The following is a 20102-nucleotide window of genomic DNA, read 5'->3' as shown; positions in this document are numbered from 1 at the left end:
TTAAGGCCCTTTTGCAAATGTAGAAACGTGGCTCGTGTTTAATTACCAATGATTGCACATTATGTGTTCTAAATGCTTGAGTTTTATATGGTTTATTCTTTTCTTCATTGTAAAAACTGTCATTAAAATAATTAAAGTAGCTTAAAAAAGCGCTGGTAACGACACGACGTGGCCATACACAGTAATAAAACGACTTAAATTCTACATATGTACATACATATGTCCCGTCCTGTTTGTTGACATTTTTTTAAATATAGGAATTAAGCAACAGCCCTCAAAGCTCGAGCAGAAAGACACGATTACTGGACGCCTTCAGTGCCAAACTCTAACGACTTTGCTCTTTGATTAAAAAAGACCTAAACGGTTCCAGTTGAGCCAAAGAAAGAGAAGAGGAATAAAAGTCCTACATCTAAGAGATGAAAATAACCGTTGTTCTATAGTTTTAAGAGGCACGTGTGCCGGGCTGGTCTGGGTCCGACAGTTACGAGCTGCAGATGTTTGTATGGTTTTTTATGATTGTTTTTATTTTCAAATTGCAACGTTTCCTTGATGAGTTTGCAGCGGTTAGAGAGAGCGTGCGTATGCGCGTGCATTTTTCGTACGCGTCAGGCACGAAAGGGACGGACGCAAAAAACTGGAAGGCCTAATTAGCTGTACTTCTAATCCGAGTACTTTTTAGCAGCTCGTCATGCAGAGTAATGACAGGAAACCATGGCGGCCTTTACACTCAGTGATGGACGACTCACTGACACATGCTCCCAAACACACACACACACACACAAGACTGACAATCCACACACACTCTGGCAGAACATTGTAATCAAATCCTTTCAAATCTAATGACCTCATGCACACAAACACAGACACACACACTTATACACAGCTTCATGTGGTTTTCAAGGTTATGAGAGGAGAAAATGTTTTCACCTCTTCTTCATGAGATGAGAACGTCCATAAAATGAGCACCTGTTTGCCTGCCGCTCTGTCTGCCTTTGAACTGGAGGGGAAGCGCTAAACGAGGCTAGTTTCTGTTGCCGAGCAACAGATACAAAACAAGATGCAAATGCATGTTGGCCAGTTCTGACCTAACACATTTTATGGGGAGGTTTGGGGCTAATCTGTATTTGAAAAAAACAAAAAAAAAAAACAAAAAAAAAAAAGACAAAATGAATGAACATTTAAAGTCAAGCCGTGGAGTCAACAATGGGAATACTGTATAAAATATACCTCACTTTGGTTTTATTTAAAATTAAACTACAGGAATATAAACCAGAAAGGGAAGTGGGATGTTAAATATGTGTATACACCTGTAACAACATACTGTGGCAAACCCATCGTCACTTTTTCAAACACTTCCAGACAGGTCCAAATATGCAGCTGCGTGGCTAAGTGTATTTCTCCTACTGCAGATAGGAAATGTTCAGGCCCCAGTCTGCACCATAAACAACACAATTAACACTGTTGAGCCTTTATTTGGTGTTAAATGATGGCACTTTGGTATTTTACTCCTGCGTGCCAGAACGGACCACTAGCTCGCCAGAACTTTGCAACAATTAAATCAATGGTTTCCAAATTGTTTAGGGTTATCCTCCACTTTGAACAAGTTGGGATTTTCAAGCCCCACCAAAAATGACTATTGGACAAAAACATAGCTAACCTCAATATAGCCAGTAGGCAAAAAATAAGGTTTACATAAAAAAAAGAGAAAAAAGATTAGTGGTTTTAGATGTGAGCCACTATGGTTCATATCAATATTGATATTCAAGAGGTGACGTCTTTACGTTATGCAGCTTTCAGTCGTGTGAAATCCCATAGCTGTGAGACCAAAGGTGATGGAATAAACACATGAATGAGTTTTGGACCCATCGACATTGCTTTACTGATCACACAGCCAAGAAATAAACACTTTGCTTTAATTTAGTGTACTTTACTGTGCCCAAGTAGTTAAGAGTGGCCAGATAAAATGTAGTCATGTCTCTTACAGACCTGTGTAAAATGTGCTGCAGCCAGGGTTGGACTTTAAATGAGTTGTTTACAACACTACTGAGGAATCTCGACATTATTCAGAAATGCAGCTAATCAAAAGTGGCATAAAAACTTTGTAACACTTACATAATCTATTTGGTATTGCACATATTACAGAAACTTATTTGCATTAAATATTTTTAATTTAAACACAAATTCAATTTCCATAAACAATTAACCTCAGACACAATGCCTTCCCTAACCCCTTACCTTAACCATTACAAATAAATGACTTTTCGTAAGCCTCAGCCTAACCTTAATCCGGCCGTGATTCCAATCCTAACTCCTAACCAAACCTTAAACCTCAAAATGCCCTCATTCCTAGTGGGGACCCAAAAAATGTCCCCATAACACTAGTGATACTGAGACCAATATAACACACACACCCTCTCACACACACACTTTTTTTCTCATACGTTAAAGCTGGGATCTGGAAATACTAAGTTTTGCACCTCCTCCATCGGACCACGTAATACACAAGAACACACAGTTCCTGACAGAATTAAGAAAAGGGGAAACACGGTGCTGGCAGCAGAGTTTTACACTTTCAGGAAAATCACAGTGGCTGACAACTGACTGACACAAGTCAGTTAATAGCAAGAAACTGTAAAAGAAATGTTCAAAAATATGAATATCTTCTATAATTCTTTATATTATTATTAGTAGAATATACTAATATATTATTGGTAGTAGATTTTATAGAATAATAACAACAACAACAATAATAATGATAATGATAATGATGCTATTATTATTATTATTATTAATAATAATAATAATGTTATTATTATCTTTATTATTATTATTATTTTTTACCCATGCACATATTAACAAAAATACATTTTGATTCTCATTTTCTTTTTTTTACCCATGCATATATTAACGAAAATACATTTTGATTCTCATTTTCTTTTTATTTAAACATTACTGCAGTCTATATCATTTGTATTAATACAAATAATCAAACCCAATATTATTATACTTTAATTTTGTATTAATTAGATGCATACATCTCTTTATGAATTAATTACAGTGACCAAAATGCACTAAAAATATATCTGATTCAAACAACAATGGAGCTTTGTGAAACTGTTGATCTGTTTTAAAGATTGAATGGGAGAAGCAACTTTGGGCATTTGCTTCAAGTTGCACAAAGCTCATTGCCCAGCTTTGTCTTTGTATGTGTGACACAGCAGCCAGAGCAGGAGTCAAATAACAATCTGAGACTCACAGAGGCCTGAAAGAACGGCGTCAAGACAGAACTGGCTCATAAAAATGTTCAATAAATGCCATAGATCCATCAGCTTCTATCAGGCCTGCCAGTAAATACCGCATTTTCGACGGAAGGTTGACTTTATGAAAGACAGCAGGGGTCACTTCACTCGGATGATGACTGACTCTCAGCCAGCATAAGCAGAATACACTCGTTTGCACTGCACTGCTGGCTTGACTGCAGATATAAGCATGAAGTTGGAATTATGGCTTTCCCAGTGGAGCCGTGTGGAAGATCCGGAGCCTCTAGTCTGGGACTCAGCCTCCCAGGATGAGCAGAAGGGAAGATGTAGTAATCCAGGGTCTGCTGGAGAGCAGTGAGGACAACGACTGAAATGGATGTTGCCTTTCACCTCATTACTACATCAACCTCTACTCCAGCAAACTGGTACAAATACTTGAAATATTGCATGGTCATGTTTGGTCATTAAAAAGATTACATCAAAGCAATGTAACATGTAGCGTTGCAATGAGAATAGACACCACTGGTTTGATCAAATTCTGTTATTTGACTGTTTTTATTTCATATATAATACTTTCGTGTGGGGAAAAAGACAAGATAATTAAAAATGTCAAAATATGTAATTTTTAGACAATTAACAACAATTAAAAATATTTCCCCAATCAACTATTTGTGATGATATTTGTTAGTTGCAGCCCTGTGTGTGATTCTGAGACCTATTTTATTTCACATCATAATAATGTAATTATATGATACTGTATATGTATCATTTAAAGGCTGGGTTACAGAAAAAAACAATACTGAAGGCATTTAGCCATAACCCCCTTCCCCATCACACGCAGAAACGCACGCACGCGCACACACTCACACACACGCACACCTTGGTGCCACTTCCTCCATAAAAGCCCTGGCAGTGGTCCACGTGCCCATTAGCAGGCGCTAAACAACTGTTAACAGTGTATTACCCAGACTCCCCTGCGCCACCACTTGTGCTCTGCCCCGCGTCCCTTTAATGGCTGACAGGTAATTATGTCAAAGGTTTTTAATAAACAGCCAATTCATTGCGGTGTAGGTGACGCCCATATTCACAGTTAGAAAATGCGTTTCTGACACGACTCTCATTTAAACTGTGGTTACCTCCGATTGGCTGAGTGATGCCGCACAGCTGTGACGAAACACCGGGTACCTGCAGCATCCTGACTGGTTATTGTTGACTAAAAGGTCAACAGAAACATCAATATTTGCGTTTATTAGAAGTATTTCTCATTTACATAACTGTTTTTAATAAAAATAATATTTTATTTAATCTTTAAGTTATGCATTTTTTAAAGTAATCCAATCTACTAATTGACCGTATTATACACCGCAGAAAATAACCGTTTTGATTTGTTTTGTTTTTTTCTGTGGCTGTGACAAGCGAATATAAAATATTAACACCGCAGAAAATGACCGTTTTGATTTGTTTGGTTTTTTTTCTCCCGCTAGCTGTGACAAGCGAATATAAAATATTAATATTTTCACAATAGGAATCTCGCCGGAAAAAACACTTTATGTATATATATATAATATTTTATAGATCAATTTATAAAGCATGTAATGTAAACGAATATCTGAGCTGTAAAATAGCGTAAATTAAATAAAGTATTTTCACAAGTAAAAATAAATAAATAAATTCATCCGCCGCTCATTTATTTGAATGTTAAAGTGACCGGGAAAGGAAGAGTAAATGTGCTTTTCTTAAAAATAATTATTACGACGCTTTGAAGTACTACTATTTGTACTTACTTACTTACTTACTAATATTACTACTTAATATTAGTAATATTTGTATTTGCAGTACTACTATTACGAAGTTTGGCCGATGCACGGAATATGTTGTGAACTGTGTCTTAATTTCCAACTTGACTATAGTAAATGTATGGAGTGTGTGTGTTGTTAATATGCCAAACATAAAAAATAAATACCGAGGGTCAGTTCTTACAGCATGAAATATGCGCAGAGGAATAAGTTATCCAGATAAATATAAAAATAATAATGCATAAAAGAAGACAGCAAGTGTTTAAACATGTTATCTGCATTTAGTCCAGTCTGACTGGGGCCAAAATTTGTGCAGGTAAATTTATTGGCGCATTCTGTGTCCTGATTATTTTACCATACCATATCATTATTATTTATTTATTATTATTATTATCAGTATTCGGTTGTTGTAGCTAAGTATGACTCAAATGTAAAAATATAAAAAAATAGCACAGCGGCAGAAGATAATTAAATATGGCACCTGAAATGACAATTATTATATAAACTATTTTCAAAAAGCTTTTTTTTACACTACTCACTATAAAACAAACACTGATCAAAACACTTTAAATTAAATCCATGTTAAGGTTAATAATTAAACGAGTTCAATTTTATTATTAATTTTTATTAATTTGATTTTTCAGCTCTTTTGTTTTTATTTTTCGCTGGTTATCTGCCAACCAATATTGACTACCACTGTTCGATAATAATAATAATAATAATAATAATTGCTATTATTATCATTATTATTATTATTTAAATTTCAAACTGATTTTGAATTGTATATTTTTGTAGTTTATTAAGGACCATATTCCTTTTCATGTGGAACCTATTGAGGTTTATTAAAATCGAACATAAACCTCGGCCTGAAAGTACCGCTCATGTTATACAACACGCACATCTTTGCACACTTAATCTGTCTCTCTACACACGAGAGCAACATTTCTTTACTCTCGCGGGATTTTAAAGAAATATGACGTGTTTAGGGGGTCTGCAGGAAGTGAAACTCCAGGCGTTTGATCTGATAACCACACACAGGGATCTGCGTGGGCATGAACCCAACTGATGCCAGTAAGTGATGTCGACGTGGTGTTTATTTAACCAACAAACCAGGAGAGGCCTGGACCTGGAGGTCTTTACGAGAGGAGAATGGAGGGGGAGTTCAGAATAGATCATTAAATTCACCGAGGACAGTAGTGGGTTAGTGACAACAGGTTTATTAAAAAAAGGATGTGACATTTTTCCACAAAGACGCAAAAAGCGCAAATTCTTAGAGTTTCGATTCACGGTCATCTTTCTCAAAGTCTCCCTCCCTCATTCTCTGTCCACACACTGCTGTGGATTATTGTAAAAATGAGCCACGGAGCCAGAGATCTAATCCAGTCACCTCCAAACTTCACTTCCGCTCATGATGGAGTTTTAAATCACCCCGTGACGCTTTAACTGGCTCGTCACAATCAAGTCTCCGTGCAGCCCACACAGACCATACTGACTGAATTAGTGGTACAGTTGATATATTGTAATTACTCACGTTTATACGCACGGGAGCCACTCAGGCCTGAAATAATTTAACAGTTAAATGTCTTAGATTCGCGTTATTAGCGTGCTTGAAAACTGTGATTTTTTTAAGGCCTAAATTTCTTTCTTTCTGTTCTGTGATTACTGTTTATTATTATTATTATTATTATTATTATTATTATTATTATTATTATTATTATTGTTGTTGTTGTTGTTGTTGTTATGAATGTGTTTTTCGAGTGCTGATAATGGAAGGCCTCTGTGTTCTTTCTGTCTGAAACAGAGTTTGTATCATTAAAAATAAAATAAAATAATAAAAACTACAGTTATTATTTGTATGTTTTGGAAAGACATCGACGGAAAATCAAAAGGAGCATCAGCATTTCTACTAATCACTCACATTGTTGTTCCACATAGTTTTAACCTCGTGCACAAATGCACTGATGTTTAGAGAGAGAAAAAAATTGGAAGACGTCCTTATTTTCAGGAAAAATAAGCAGTGGCGACTGCGCAGAGGAGACTTCTGGAGCCGTGCGTAAAAGTTGGAGAGTGAAGGGGAGAGAGAGAATCGGATGCGAGAAAGAGAGCGACGGGAGAGAGGGAGGGAGAGATGGATGCTCCTCGCACTCTTGAAGACATGATTCACTGTCTAAGTCCTCTCTGACCACATAAGGAGGCTCCAGTGGGGCCCCACAGCAGGCGGGACCAGCAAAAAGTTCCGGGAGGGCTGGAACTCCCCGTGATTGGTTGTTCCCTGCTGTGATTGACAGGTCGCCTTGTGCGCCGCTCTTCTAAGCTCCGGGTAGTTGACACTGTCCAAAAGTGCGCACGGTTCACTCGGATAACGGAGGCACTATTTCATCTCCTCTGCTGTCGCTGCCTTGTCTCTGTACTTAGGCCCCCGTCTGTCGTCGTGGACTGTCTTACTTCGACTCAGCGTTTGCTACGAACTTTTCTCCAAGTCACCGAGACTCTGTCTTCTGTATCTCGCTTCTCTGTCCCGGGACGGTGAGTGAAATGGCAGAGAAGCGGCGCTCCCCGTGCGCCCTGAGCGTCAAGGCGCACGCGTTTTCGGTGGAGGCTCTGATCGGAGCGGAGAAGAGACGAAGGACGGACGGCGAAGATGTCATGTCTCCCGGATATGAGGACGCAACAGACGTCTCCAACCTCACCGGGAGCCCGGTACCGCGGCCTGACAGGGTGTCCACCCGGGACCAAGGCAGTGAGGCTGAATGCGCAAGCGACGAGTCCCGTAAGTGAATAACACCATAACCACCAAGTACAATTATCCAAATAAAATTAAAGTTGCTGTTTATATCATATATTAACAGTTTTAAATCAAAAGTACCAACAGGTAAACAGATAATAATTTAAAATGACAATCAATGTTTTATTCTTTTTTCAACAAGACGTGTTTATTTACTCGTAATATTTTTATTTAATTTAGCTATTTATATTTTCGATTTTAAGTCACAAAATTAATAATATTAAGAGTTATAAATATATATCTTCTGTAATATTTATTTTATGATAGAAACACTGTTTTTTTTTTGTTTTGTTTTTTTTTTGTTTGTTTGTTTGTTTTTTTACGCAGAAAAGCTTTGGTCATCATATAAATAAATATATATCCACCGCATAATGATGTAAAAAGATGCCAGGCCTGGTCAGAGGCTCACACTGGAAATGTGATATCATATCCCGGGCTTGGTCTAGTAAATATGAGTGTGACTAATGTGAAGAGCTTTATGGGTAGTGCTGCTATCATAAACACGCCAATTAGCAGCGTATAAAGACAGGGGAAGTGTGCAGGGCATAAACCGACTGGACTCGTGACAAATTAGGATTTAAATCCGCAGCAATTTTCGAATAAAGCCTTGACTAAGCGTTTGTCTTTTGTGTTAGTTTGCCTTGTTACAGTCACGTCTAATGTGCATAAATTCCCAGCACTTGGCGAGGCCTGTGTCAAACTGCGCAAATAACAACAGAGGACGGAGACATAAACACTGTAGGAGTATAAACACAGTCCTGAAGTGAGAGACGACATCATAAAAGCCATTAAAGTGAAAACAACGATGCTTTGTAAATACTGCAGCACTTTCTGATTTAATATCTCCAAGTACACGCACTTGGCGATATTAAGGGTGGAGTACGTTACTTAAAAGAGACATGTTTGACCTCATTTATGTACAGGTTTTAGTGCAGCCGAGATGGTTATGAGCACATTCATGGCTCCACTTAAAAACAAGTTACCTGCCTGAAATATTAACAGTAAAACAGCTTCTGTAGTGTATAAAATTATACTGACTCCGTTGTTGTCAGTTATACCATCACATACTGTGTCAGCAACAGACTGTCATACTGGAGTCATACTGGAGACTGAGTCAAACTCAGTTTCAAAAGTTATTTCTTTCAACTTTAGTCCCATTTGGAGGTCAGGTCAAATTATTGAGTCATTGCCGCTGCAACGTTGTTATGATTTAAAAAAACAAACATGTATTACAACATGTCACTGTCTTTCTCCGGTGCAGCAGAGAGCGAGGACGTGCTGCTGGAGAGTCCGCAGCCCGCAGCTCTGTGCCCGGCGTCGGTTACCGGCACCGGGGAGGAGGCGCGGGTGGATCTGCAGGGATCAGACCTGTGGAAACGGTTCCACGAGATCGGCACGGAAATGATTATCACCAAGGCTGGACGGTGAGAGCAAGTTTAGTGAATTGTTTGCATGTATAATATTTCGAAAATCAATTGAAAGCTAAATAAACGGACTAATGCAATGGTAAACAAAAGGCAACGAGTTATTTAAAATTAATACGGTATTTATATATTATTGTCATTATTGTTATTATTATTGTTCTTCTTATTATTATTATAATGACAAGGATTTATTTGGTTCCCATCTCAGACGGATGTTCCCTGCTATGCGTGTGAAGATCACTGGTTTGGACCCACACCAGCAGTACTACATCGCCATGGATATAATCCCAGTGGACAACAAACGCTACAGGTAAAAACTAAATAACAAATACAAAAATAAATAAATAAATAACACGCACACAGAGAGATATAGGTAACAGAACAGAGGTCCCAGCACCAGATTATTCAAGCCGTCATTAGACGCACAGCAGCTGCAAGCAAATGATCCCGACTTGCAAAAAAAAAAAAAAAAAAAAAATGTTGCGTTCCTTTCCCCTAAAGAGACTCCTTGCACAGAGTTCGTGACACAATCTTTCTTTTTTTTTCCCAATTGTGCAAGCCTGCAGCCTCTTTGTCTTTTTCTCTCCTCTCCACAAATGGCGCCTGGCACCGGTGTGTTGTTACGGTGGTTTTGTCCTCCCTTTTGGAAAGGGCCTTTTGGACGCTTTCATAACATCTCCACCCTGCAGAGGGTCAGGCCACAAATGTCCAATTGTCGTTTCGACGCACAACAGAGCGGGATGTAACGCACGCAGCCAAGTCACGGCGTACAGAACAAAAACATTTCTTACATGCAACATGATGTTACGAAATTATTGTCTTTACAACACTGACCGTGATCCAGCAGTGCATGCTTTAAATGTGTGCATATGTTCAAGAGGCGAAAAGCGACCAAACATTAATGAACTATATTATTTAAATACTAAAAATGAGACAGTGGAAACACAACTGCACTGTTCGACTCACTCTGCCAGATTACAGCCTATAAAGCTATAATTTATCTGCTGTCCCTTAAATAGCAAGTCGTCAGTCAAAAGTCACACAAAAAATATGCAGCATTAAACACCGGACTAGGATTGAAACGGACGGCTGTATTCATAATCGATTAATCAGAAGTGGTTTAGATCCATTAAATGCAGACGGTGAAAATGCCAATCATTGTGTCTAAAACCCCAAATAAATCTTGAAATGTCTCGTTTCATCTCAGTTCAAATGTGAAAGTATTTAGAAGATGAGAATTATGTAATGATTCAGTCAAAACGTCAGTCATCTATTTTCTGTGTATTCATGGCGACAGTGTAATAAAAGCTTCCCACGCTTCAAGGACACTGATCTGATCATATCATTTTTACACAATGTATTAGTAGATGTTTGTAATTAATCACATGTAGCTACAGTTTGGCATTTTTGATAACAGGTAGATAACAAACCAATTTAAACAATGTTATTTTTGTGCATATAAGTGTTTTCACCTGCAGAAACTCTAGGTCAGGGCCTGAATACTGTTGTCTTTTTATTGGAATACCTCAGTCATTCAGGTCATATTAACGTACGGTCTGTATTTTTTTCAATAGGTACGTTTACCACAGCTCAAAGTGGATGGTGGCAGGAAATGCAGACTCGCCAGTGCCACCCAGAGTGTACATCCACCCAGACTCCCCGGCCTCAGGGGAGACGTGGATGCGTCAGGTGGTCAGCTTTGACAAACTGAAACTGACCAACAACGAGCTGGACGACCAGGGACATGTAAGTTCCCCAACATTGTTTTTGATGACATGGCTGTTTGCCAAGTTTGGCATTACAAATGTTTCTAGATGCATAGTTTGTTTCTATTTATAATACATTGTAATTAAAGGACCAGTTTTATCTGCTGTTAGAGAAACTCAAGATTATCATTTTTCTCTCTGTTAAGATCATTCTACACTCCATGCACAAGTACCAGCCCCGGGTCCACGTGATCCGAAAGGAGTGTGGAGAGGAGTTGTCCCCAGTCAGAGCCATTCCTGCAGGGGAAGGCACTCGCACATTCTCCTTCCCTGAGACGGTGTTCACCACAGTCACTGCATATCAGAATCAACAGGTAACACAAGTTCACATACTCTCAATTGGGATAATTCTTTTTTTTTTTACGTGAATATGCCTCATAAAACATCTTTAATCGATTCAAATTGTTAGCATGTTGCCTTACTTACAACACACTTCACCAGTCTGTATAAGCTTTAAAGCAGGAAGCAGGCTGGGATTTCCTGACCCACAGTACATGCTGGTTGTAGTAAGAACATGTTAGTGACGCCTATAAAAGTCCCTTTGGATGTGGCTCTCAGAGCTGCGCCTTAAACATCACTCGCAGCCTGTGCACAAACACATGCAAAATTAAGTCACAAATGTACAAATAATTGTCTCCATAAACCTGTTTATTCTTAGCTCGTATCAAATGTATGTTCAGTGTATGCACACCATTATAATATTCTGACAAAACTCCTTTAAATAATTATGTCTAATTTTCCTTCCAGATTACAAGGCTTAAAATTGACAGGAACCCCTTTGCCAAAGGCTTCAGAGACTCTGGCAGAAACCGGTGAGTTAATTTCAACCACAGAAATTTTCACATTATCTGGCTGCATTATATTTGGGCTTGGTTGTGGTTTTTGTCACATAATGTTTTTTTAAAACAAAAAAATGTGCAACACCCTCCCATTAAAGAGTTGTAAAAAAAAATGTGGCTAAACTGTATGTTTTTGAAGGACAGGCGATTATCATATCATTATAAAACACTGATGCGTTACCATTTATATGCTACCTTTAAAACCAAGTTCATTTCTTCAGTCCTGCTCGCAGTCGCATGTCAAGAGAGGGGAACTATATAACATCTCATCTGCAAACCCTAATGGAGCATCGGATTCCAGCCAGCTTTGTTACATAAACATCTACAGCAAAATAATAAAAGTCCAGAGCGTCTTGAAGAAAATCTGTATAAACACATTTCTAAACATATATAAACACAGCATTAAAACAGCACCGCAGTAAAAGTCTAACAGTCTCCAAACAGCCCCTCCCCTGAGGCCTCGTAGAAATCATTAGAGGAGGGAGCAGAGAGCAGGAGGAAGGAGACGAGAACGAAGGTGTGAGACAGAAAGCTTGAGCTAAAAAGTTGGTGTGAACTAAAAAAAACCTGACAACTGAGCCCATTAAGATCGACTCAAGAAAGCAGAAAAACCGGGCTTAAATATTACAGGAAGAGTTAAGCCGTTTGCTAAATAAACTCCTGCTCTGATAGGCTACTTAGCTGCTCCACGCAGCTTGTCTCAATTATCACTGGAGCTACAACCCTGCAGGGGGGAGAGCTTTTATCCACAGGCTAACGAGGGCTAACAGAGCACTTGCATTACCCCGCAACCTTGTGCCTCACCTAGAGGAGGAGGGAGACGCAGGTTTGGGCCGAGGGGGGGGCGCAAAGTCCCACCTCATAAATCCTTGCAGCGGCTTCCTGCTCCTTCGTCCTGATTCGCCCGTAAAAGCTGTGTGAAAGCAATTACCTCAGAGCACCAGGCTAGCAGCAGCCAATCGCAACTCTGCGTTTATGCCCCCTATTACCTGTGGTTACAAAGCAGATGGCGGGTGAGGCCCCCACGTTAGGCTAAAATGGCCGCCAGGTGGTTGGTGTAAGAGGCATGCTGGGAAGAAAGAGCAACGACTGTATCAGTGGCTACGGTACAAACATACAGGAGGTTCTCGGTTAAATTATTTTTATGGTGATTAGACTGTAATGCCGGTAAATATGTGGTAATGAGTGTGTGTTTGACGTTTTTTTTTTTTTTTTTTTTTTTTTTTTTTTGCAGAATGGGTCTGGAGGCTTTGGTCGAGTCTTACGCATTCTGGCGACCATCTCTGCGAACTCTTACATTTGACGACATCCCTGGCATGGCTAAGCAAGGTACACCAAACAGCTAACATCTGCATGACAGTGGTTGTCAAATGGACAGCGGTTAGAAGACAGTATATATATTTTTTTTTTTTACTGTTTTGATGGGAAAATCATGCAGTTACAAAGCTTACCTCTAGGGCTACATAATAAACCTTTTAACTTTATTTACACAAAAGAGTCTCATTTAAGTCTCAGTCTATTAATAGATGTAGTAAAAAGATAAGCAGCATCCAAGTTTAGCTTGTGTTAACTTTGTATCTATAGCTTTATGCTATGCTAACTGCTCATTGGGATTTGTTTGAGGTCTGATTTCACATGCATATTGTCTATTTCTGTAGGCATGACAGGTGGTCCCGGAGGAGTTGGTGCATCGTCCCACTTGCTCTCCACCTCCCCGTGCTCCTCACCTTTCCAGGTTTGCTCCCTGAGCTCACCTGACTACACCTGCAGTCGACCAACACACCCCCTTCACCGCTTCAGCAACCACCCAGAACCCTTTCCCTCCCCCAGAGGCCCATCATCCTATGAGGGCGAAGGATTCTGCACCCTGCCCCTTCCTGCCTCTCAACTAAGCTATCTTTCCAACCCCGCAACACAAGGTTATGCCAGTCTGCGACTTCACACACCACCTTACAGCCTGTACGGTTACACATTCCCTCCCTCACCACGTCTTGCTGCCAGCCCCGATAAGATGGCCGCCCCTGCTACTGCCAATCATCAAAGTCCGTTCCTCGGCTCTTCTCCCAGTGGGACATTGACAGACAGTTTGGGTGTGCTCAGTGGAGGACAGCAAGGTTTTCTGTTTGACTCTCGGACTTTAGGACTGGCAGGTAGCCAGGCGGGTGGAGGTCCCTCACAGGTCACTGCTCACATGGGCTGAATTTGATTCAGGGCATGTAGGGTTGCTGCGCAAAACAAAACAACACCATGGAATGGGTGTAAGTTGTTTTTGATTCCACGTATTAATCATCTGAGGCATTTGAGCACAGATGAAGCCAAAGAGTGACAGTTGAGGCCTTGCTTCTTTGAGCACACGTCAAAATCACTTAACTGAAGGGGATATTCCTTATCTCTGCGGTATCTTTTTGGTGAAAAGCATATGCGGCTGCAGTCTTCACAAGAAATGTCTCGTAGCTTTGATTAAGGAGTCCAGGCAACACAACACGGACTGAACTGGAACTGAATATGTACAGGGCAGGGCTGTTGGCCCACGCAGGCACTGCAAGCAAGCACTTCAACCCCTGGCAGGAGGCCCCGCAGCAGAAACTGTCATGCTCACACAAACACTATTCTGCCATGCCCTCTATTCTTGCTTACTATGAACGGACTTCTGAATACTACCTTTACTTTCTTTTAGGAGTAAATTGTCCAATTATCCTTGGTCAATAACGTGTCTGGTTGATAGAGTAATGTCCACAATGTATAACATGCACTATAGGCAGGATTATTTTACACCTGAAAACAACGTTAACATTTGACACAAAGAGCCTCATGTACTGTTTATATTATGATGATGTCACTGTCCTTAGAAACCAAGAGACAATGTTGGACTGAGAACTGGATGGACTGATCTATATATCATACAGTAGATGCTGAGGTTCTTGGTTGTGCGACACAGATGGTGCACACAACTTCTCTGTATTTGGAAGGGTATTAAATAAGATGTGTATATAAAATTCTCTGTGACCCTTCGCACTTAAAAACCCCAATGCACCTGCTTCAACTCTTAAGACTGGATGAGGTGGACAGCAGCCAATAATCAAGCTGATTGAAGAGCTTTTTGATATACATCATATATTGCTGCCCCGTCCAGCAGAGGACATTAACAAGATCTTTATGTGATCTGTTTGAGCCAAATAAAATATATTAATGCCACTATTATTATTGGTCAACTCATCAATATTTGCAGTTGTTGTTCTAAAACAGCTTCAAATACCAGCATGAACATGCATGACATAGATAACCAAACACCACCTCATGTATTTTTCTGCCACTCCTTATTTTCTTATATATTTTCACAGATCCTCTCCCGGCACCATTTCGTTTAAATCCTGTCAAACCAAATTCATATTAAAGCTTCAATAATTACTAAGTATTTATCCTGTGCCAAACTGTGGTTTCCCTGGATGACGCCTGAGTTTGACATGCTGTCGTGAATCACACGCCTAGATCTGTACACTAGGATTTAAAAAAAAAAAAAGTACATGTCGCCGCTCTTCTAATGGCCTGACTCATCCATCTTCTCTTCTTTACTGTATGTCTAAATCACCAGCAAACACATGGGAATGCATGATCTCCAGGAGTGTCCTTGTAACTATGCGAAGAGCAACTCGTGTGTAAGTGTGTATGTCTCTGTGTGTGGCAACAGGTGGTTGAGTTGTCAGCGCATGTGTGACCTCACGGACACAAAGTTCATGTCGAGCCTTGAGAATTGACTCCCTTGTCTTCTAAAACCCAAAGCAGAAGCGACACTCGCAGTGCTGGCCCACAAGCTCTATAACCTTTACCCAAAATTCAAGACAAAAGAACACAGGAAAAGGAAACTCTCAACCACACACGACAAATCTCTGTCTGTACTTAAACATCATTAGCATTTATGAAACATCCAGGTAAAATAACAGGAAAAGGAAACTCTGTCTGTCAGAGACAAATCTCTGTGTCTACTTAAACATCGTTAGCATACTAGCATTTATGAAACATCCAGGTAAAATGGTTTTGTTGGATTACTGATACAAACAGAAAAGAAATAGGTAGATAGATAGATCGATCATAGCACAGCTGAACTTTTAGAGACTGTGTTTATCCGAAAAGTCACTCATTGATTTTTTTTTTCCAACCTGCGCAAATATTTATTTCAAAGTTTGCTGACTCACTCCTGCTGTTTTCTTCTCTTCCCCTCAGGTGTCTCCTAAGGATAGGAACACATGTGAGAGGGAGGGCAGAAGAGGGGGAGGAGAGCTTATTTTAGAACCCAGGAATGATTGGCTTTTTGTCTCTCAGCGACATGGGATGGGACCCCTGGTGCATCCATACCACACACACACGCACGCACGCACGCTTGCATGCATGCATGCATGCGCACATACGTATATGTACGTACACACAGTTCAGACACAAATAGCAGTCAGCCTCGCTGTGACGTTTTCTAAAAAAAAGAGCTTTCGTTTGTTTTTACCCAGAAATGTAGGATACAACGGCGCTAGCATACGTTCAAAGTGACACACTGCTGTTCGGACGTGTCAGTGTTCCAGCGATTCTTAACTGAGGTGGGGACATTAACACTTGTGTACAACCAGGTGCCGACGTGACAGAACTGTCACGCTATACTCCCACAGGGGGAGGAGGAGGAGGAGAGGCAGCATAAAGGGGGCTAGCATGTGTGGGTTCACAATTTGTTCATTTACAGTCTCTCCTTTAACTTTAAAAAACTTTTAAACTTTTAGCATTAAAAGAAATGGTATTTTCTACTAGGATGATTAAACTTTTAGGTGCAGTAAAAGAAATGGTATTTTCTACTAGGATACCAGTGGATTTGAAAATATCCACTGGTATCCTAGAGAGACTTCCATGTCATCCTGCCTGACAGATCTGGAAATGTGTGCACAGATGGAAACTTTGGTGTGAAGGTGGTGAAAGAGTAAAGGTCAGCAGGTCACCGCCGAGAATGGAGTTCATCCTCCCGGGACAAAAAAAAAGTTCAACGCGTGCCATGCGAATTCTGCAATGACATCACTACACTTTATCTTTTGGATGAAGCTGTTAACTTTGTCCAGAGAAGGCTACGACGGAAAGTTCAACACCAAAGAACCAGGACGGCCATAAAAGTAGTACACCAATGAATATATAAAAACAAAGTGTCTTCTTCTTCTGGCATTTTTTTTTTACTTTTTAAACTCTTTTTTAAACTGCCCACACCCAAAAATTAATGCATCATTAATTCAACTAACTGTTGTAATTAGATGGCATCCAGTCTGGTTTGTGTTAGTCATCTTTTAGTTTAGTTTTATACTTATTGGAGTAAATTATAAATTACTTTTTGAAGCCACATTTTAGGCTAAACTTCTGAATCTTTTTACCTTTGATTCCACATTTAAATAATTGAATTATTTATTCTTGTTTGCTCAGAGAAGAGGGGTGGACAAGGCCCTGGATGTTTCTTTTTGTTGTTGTTATTTTGATGAATATTTAAATGTGTCATCATAATGAATGTTACAGTAATGTGAAACACTATGTTTGACTGTCCTTAATGTCTCATCTTCACTTGTAACATCTATTATTATCCAAAGTGGCGTATGCTGATTTACTGTTAACATTAGCCAAGTATAAATACACTTTTAGCAACGCTGCCAAAGCATCTCATCATGTCACCGAATATTCCCAAAGCTTCGAGGTGTCAAATCAAAGCTGAGACATACAGAGAACGTGTTTGCATGCAAGTATTCCTGCCAGCTGAGTCTCACAAATTTAGATGTGCTCTGCGAGAGGAGCGTCGATGAGAGGGATTCAGCAGAAGAAAACTGTTCCGGGGCATCTGCTGGTACGGTCCAAAGTAGTTTTTCCATTTTCCACCAGTCGCCTGATGCTGAATATTTTAAGAGGCAGCCACAATGTTTACATAAACAGTTATAGTTTGCACATTAACACATCAAGCGTGCTCCTCCTGAACCCGATAATGCTGTACAAATAAGACTGGATTAAATGATTGTGTGTTCCATTCAATATAAGCTCTGTGGAATGAAAGGCACAACAATTATGCTGCCAGGTTTGGGAAAACAGCTTATTTCCATAGTCTTAAAATGTTTCCTATATGCTATGATGATGGTCTGTGGCGATCCCCAGAAGCGGGTGTTGGCAAAAGGGGAACAAACCTTTTTACCATTTCTTTCCTCTACACTGGCTCCTTCCCTTCCCTTGGGGACAGGCAGCCCTGAGCACTCATCGCAGAAGTTAACATTTGCATAGAGGCCAGTTATGTGGTTTTAAAGTCCTATGTGATTGAAAGCATGACCACGTGGTCGAGCGTCGTAAGTAGAGAATTATAGCCCGCCGTGCGTGACAAAGCATAAGGAGCGGGGAGTACACAGGTGAGGTCATACTAACCAGTGACAAAAAAGTTTCCTTAAACGCAGCACAGTTTTGGCGGATCTCTCGTAAATGCATGCAAGAAATACTAAAGTCAAACTGAGATGAACTAAAAAATATATTGTGATAGTTGTTTTTAATGGGGCAAAGACGTGCTCCTTGGTCACTTCTCCTCTTCCAGGAAGTGCACCTGTGCTGCGGGGGGGAGGGGGGGGGGAGCTTCAGCTGGTGCGTGTGCTGATGATGTTGCAGGCTCAGCTCAGCAACGCCTGCGTGACCTGTTAATGGCCCTGCGGGTATTTGATGACAGTTGCAAGAATCTGAGGCTCAGGGTGTCTTTTACAGCTGTTAAATCTTTGTCATCAAATCTGCCTGCACACAGGTGATTTATGCTCCGCTCCGCAGGGCATGTTTCTCAGTACCTCCTATTAAACACCCCCATGAACTCTGCTCTGTGACGGGAGTGTTGAGAAATAATTATGACGCAGTATTTTTCCTGTAATGTTTCATGTCATCGTGGACTCTCTCTCTCTCTCTCTCTCTCTCTTTCTCCCTACAGTTCAGAAATAACGCACAAATACACCAAAACAAACATGCTACCGAACACATCTCCACAGTCAGCTGTCCGTGTATCACCTATATCAGAAAGTGACACGCTCCTAAAGACTGGATGTCGAGCCAAAAAGAAAGGAGAGGCTGTGTGGTGTCTTGTTAATGTCTGTCAGTTCTTTAACCATGTGATCTGTGGCTTTGCCCCTTATAAGCCCTCTGTGGCCAACACATATCAAAGTGCATGACAGTTATTCACAGCTGCCTTAGGCGGACAGTTTGAAAGGCGCAGGGACTTTTGTTAACTTGGATTTACACTTGACCCAGACACCTGCTGTGCAATGTTGCAAAATCTAAAGCAAACCTGTGTTACTGTAAAGCTATGTTTAACTAATTGTCTATAAACACTGAAACTAAAGTGACCTATTGGCAAATAAAATGAAGGAAAAGTCAACTTCTTTCCATTGTCTACAATCCATTTGAACATCAGTGCCCTTCAGTGAGCAGATATGATTAAAAAGAAACAACAGCAAAACTAGAAAATAAAAAGAGCTCAGTTTCCAGATATTTTTTAAAAAATTTGAATGTTTACACAAAAAGATAAATGTATGTGCTATAACATAGTGCATACACCGCTGATACTCTAGTACACAACTGATATGATCTCGCGGGCCAAATATAATTACACCACGGGCCAGATTTGGGCCCCGGGCCTGAGTTTGACACGTGTGCTCTACAGTAAAGTGACCACAGGTATGACATTTTACATTTATGAATACTGTGACTAAAATAATTCTAGAGCTGTAGATAATGACTCTGCTAAAAGGTTTAAATTAAACAACCGTGTTGGGATAAATAAAATCCAACGACTTTTATAACCTGATCCTCAGCAGAGCAACAGTATTTCCTCCTAGGATTATTGAAGTATTCTAATTCTGTACTGCTCTGTACTGCTCCAGCAGACACTGCTGGAGGTGACTAACAAGGTCATGTCTGTGTGTGTGTGTTTGCATGTGCAACTCTTTATGTGTGTATATGCTTACATGTAACAAAAATACTGCAGTTCTCACATTCAGCTGCTAATAGGAAAGGTGCGCACATGTGTGTGTGTGTGTGTGTGTGTGTGTAGCCTTAGCCTGACCGTGGCCCTGTCCAAGTCTTAGCGTGCTCATTTATAGCCAAGCAGCCCATCAATCTTAATAGAGGAGAGAAGTGCAAAGAGCCGATGAAACGGCAGACATGATCACTATTCAGTCAACGGGGGCGCGGATAGAGGGAGCT

General features: G+C 40.2%; 1 protein-coding gene across 1 annotated transcript; it reads left to right on the top strand.

The window, feature by feature from the left end:
• The first annotated feature begins 6837 nt into the window (after positions 1-6837).
• tbx18 (T-box transcription factor 18) lies at positions 6838-15254 on the top strand. Its single transcript, XM_008313192.3, has 8 exons — positions 6838-7826; positions 9103-9265; positions 9474-9575; positions 10840-11011; positions 11178-11345; positions 11779-11843; positions 13105-13199; positions 13529-15254. Exons 1-8 carry the CDS (start codon positions 7592-7594, stop codon positions 14068-14070), a joined length of 1542 nt encoding a protein of 513 aa, XP_008311414.1. The 5' UTR covers positions 6838-7591; the 3' UTR covers positions 14071-15254.
• Positions 15255-20102: the final 4848 nt, after the last annotated feature.

This window comes from Cynoglossus semilaevis, chromosome 7, assembly GCF_000523025.1.
Source record: "Cynoglossus semilaevis isolate Cse_v1.0 chromosome 7, Cse_v1.0, whole genome shotgun sequence".
NCBI lineage: Eukaryota > Metazoa > Chordata > Actinopteri > Pleuronectiformes > Cynoglossidae > Cynoglossus > Cynoglossus semilaevis.
Note: the sequence above shows the minus strand (reverse complement) of the source record. Positions and strands in the feature narration are given on the sequence as shown.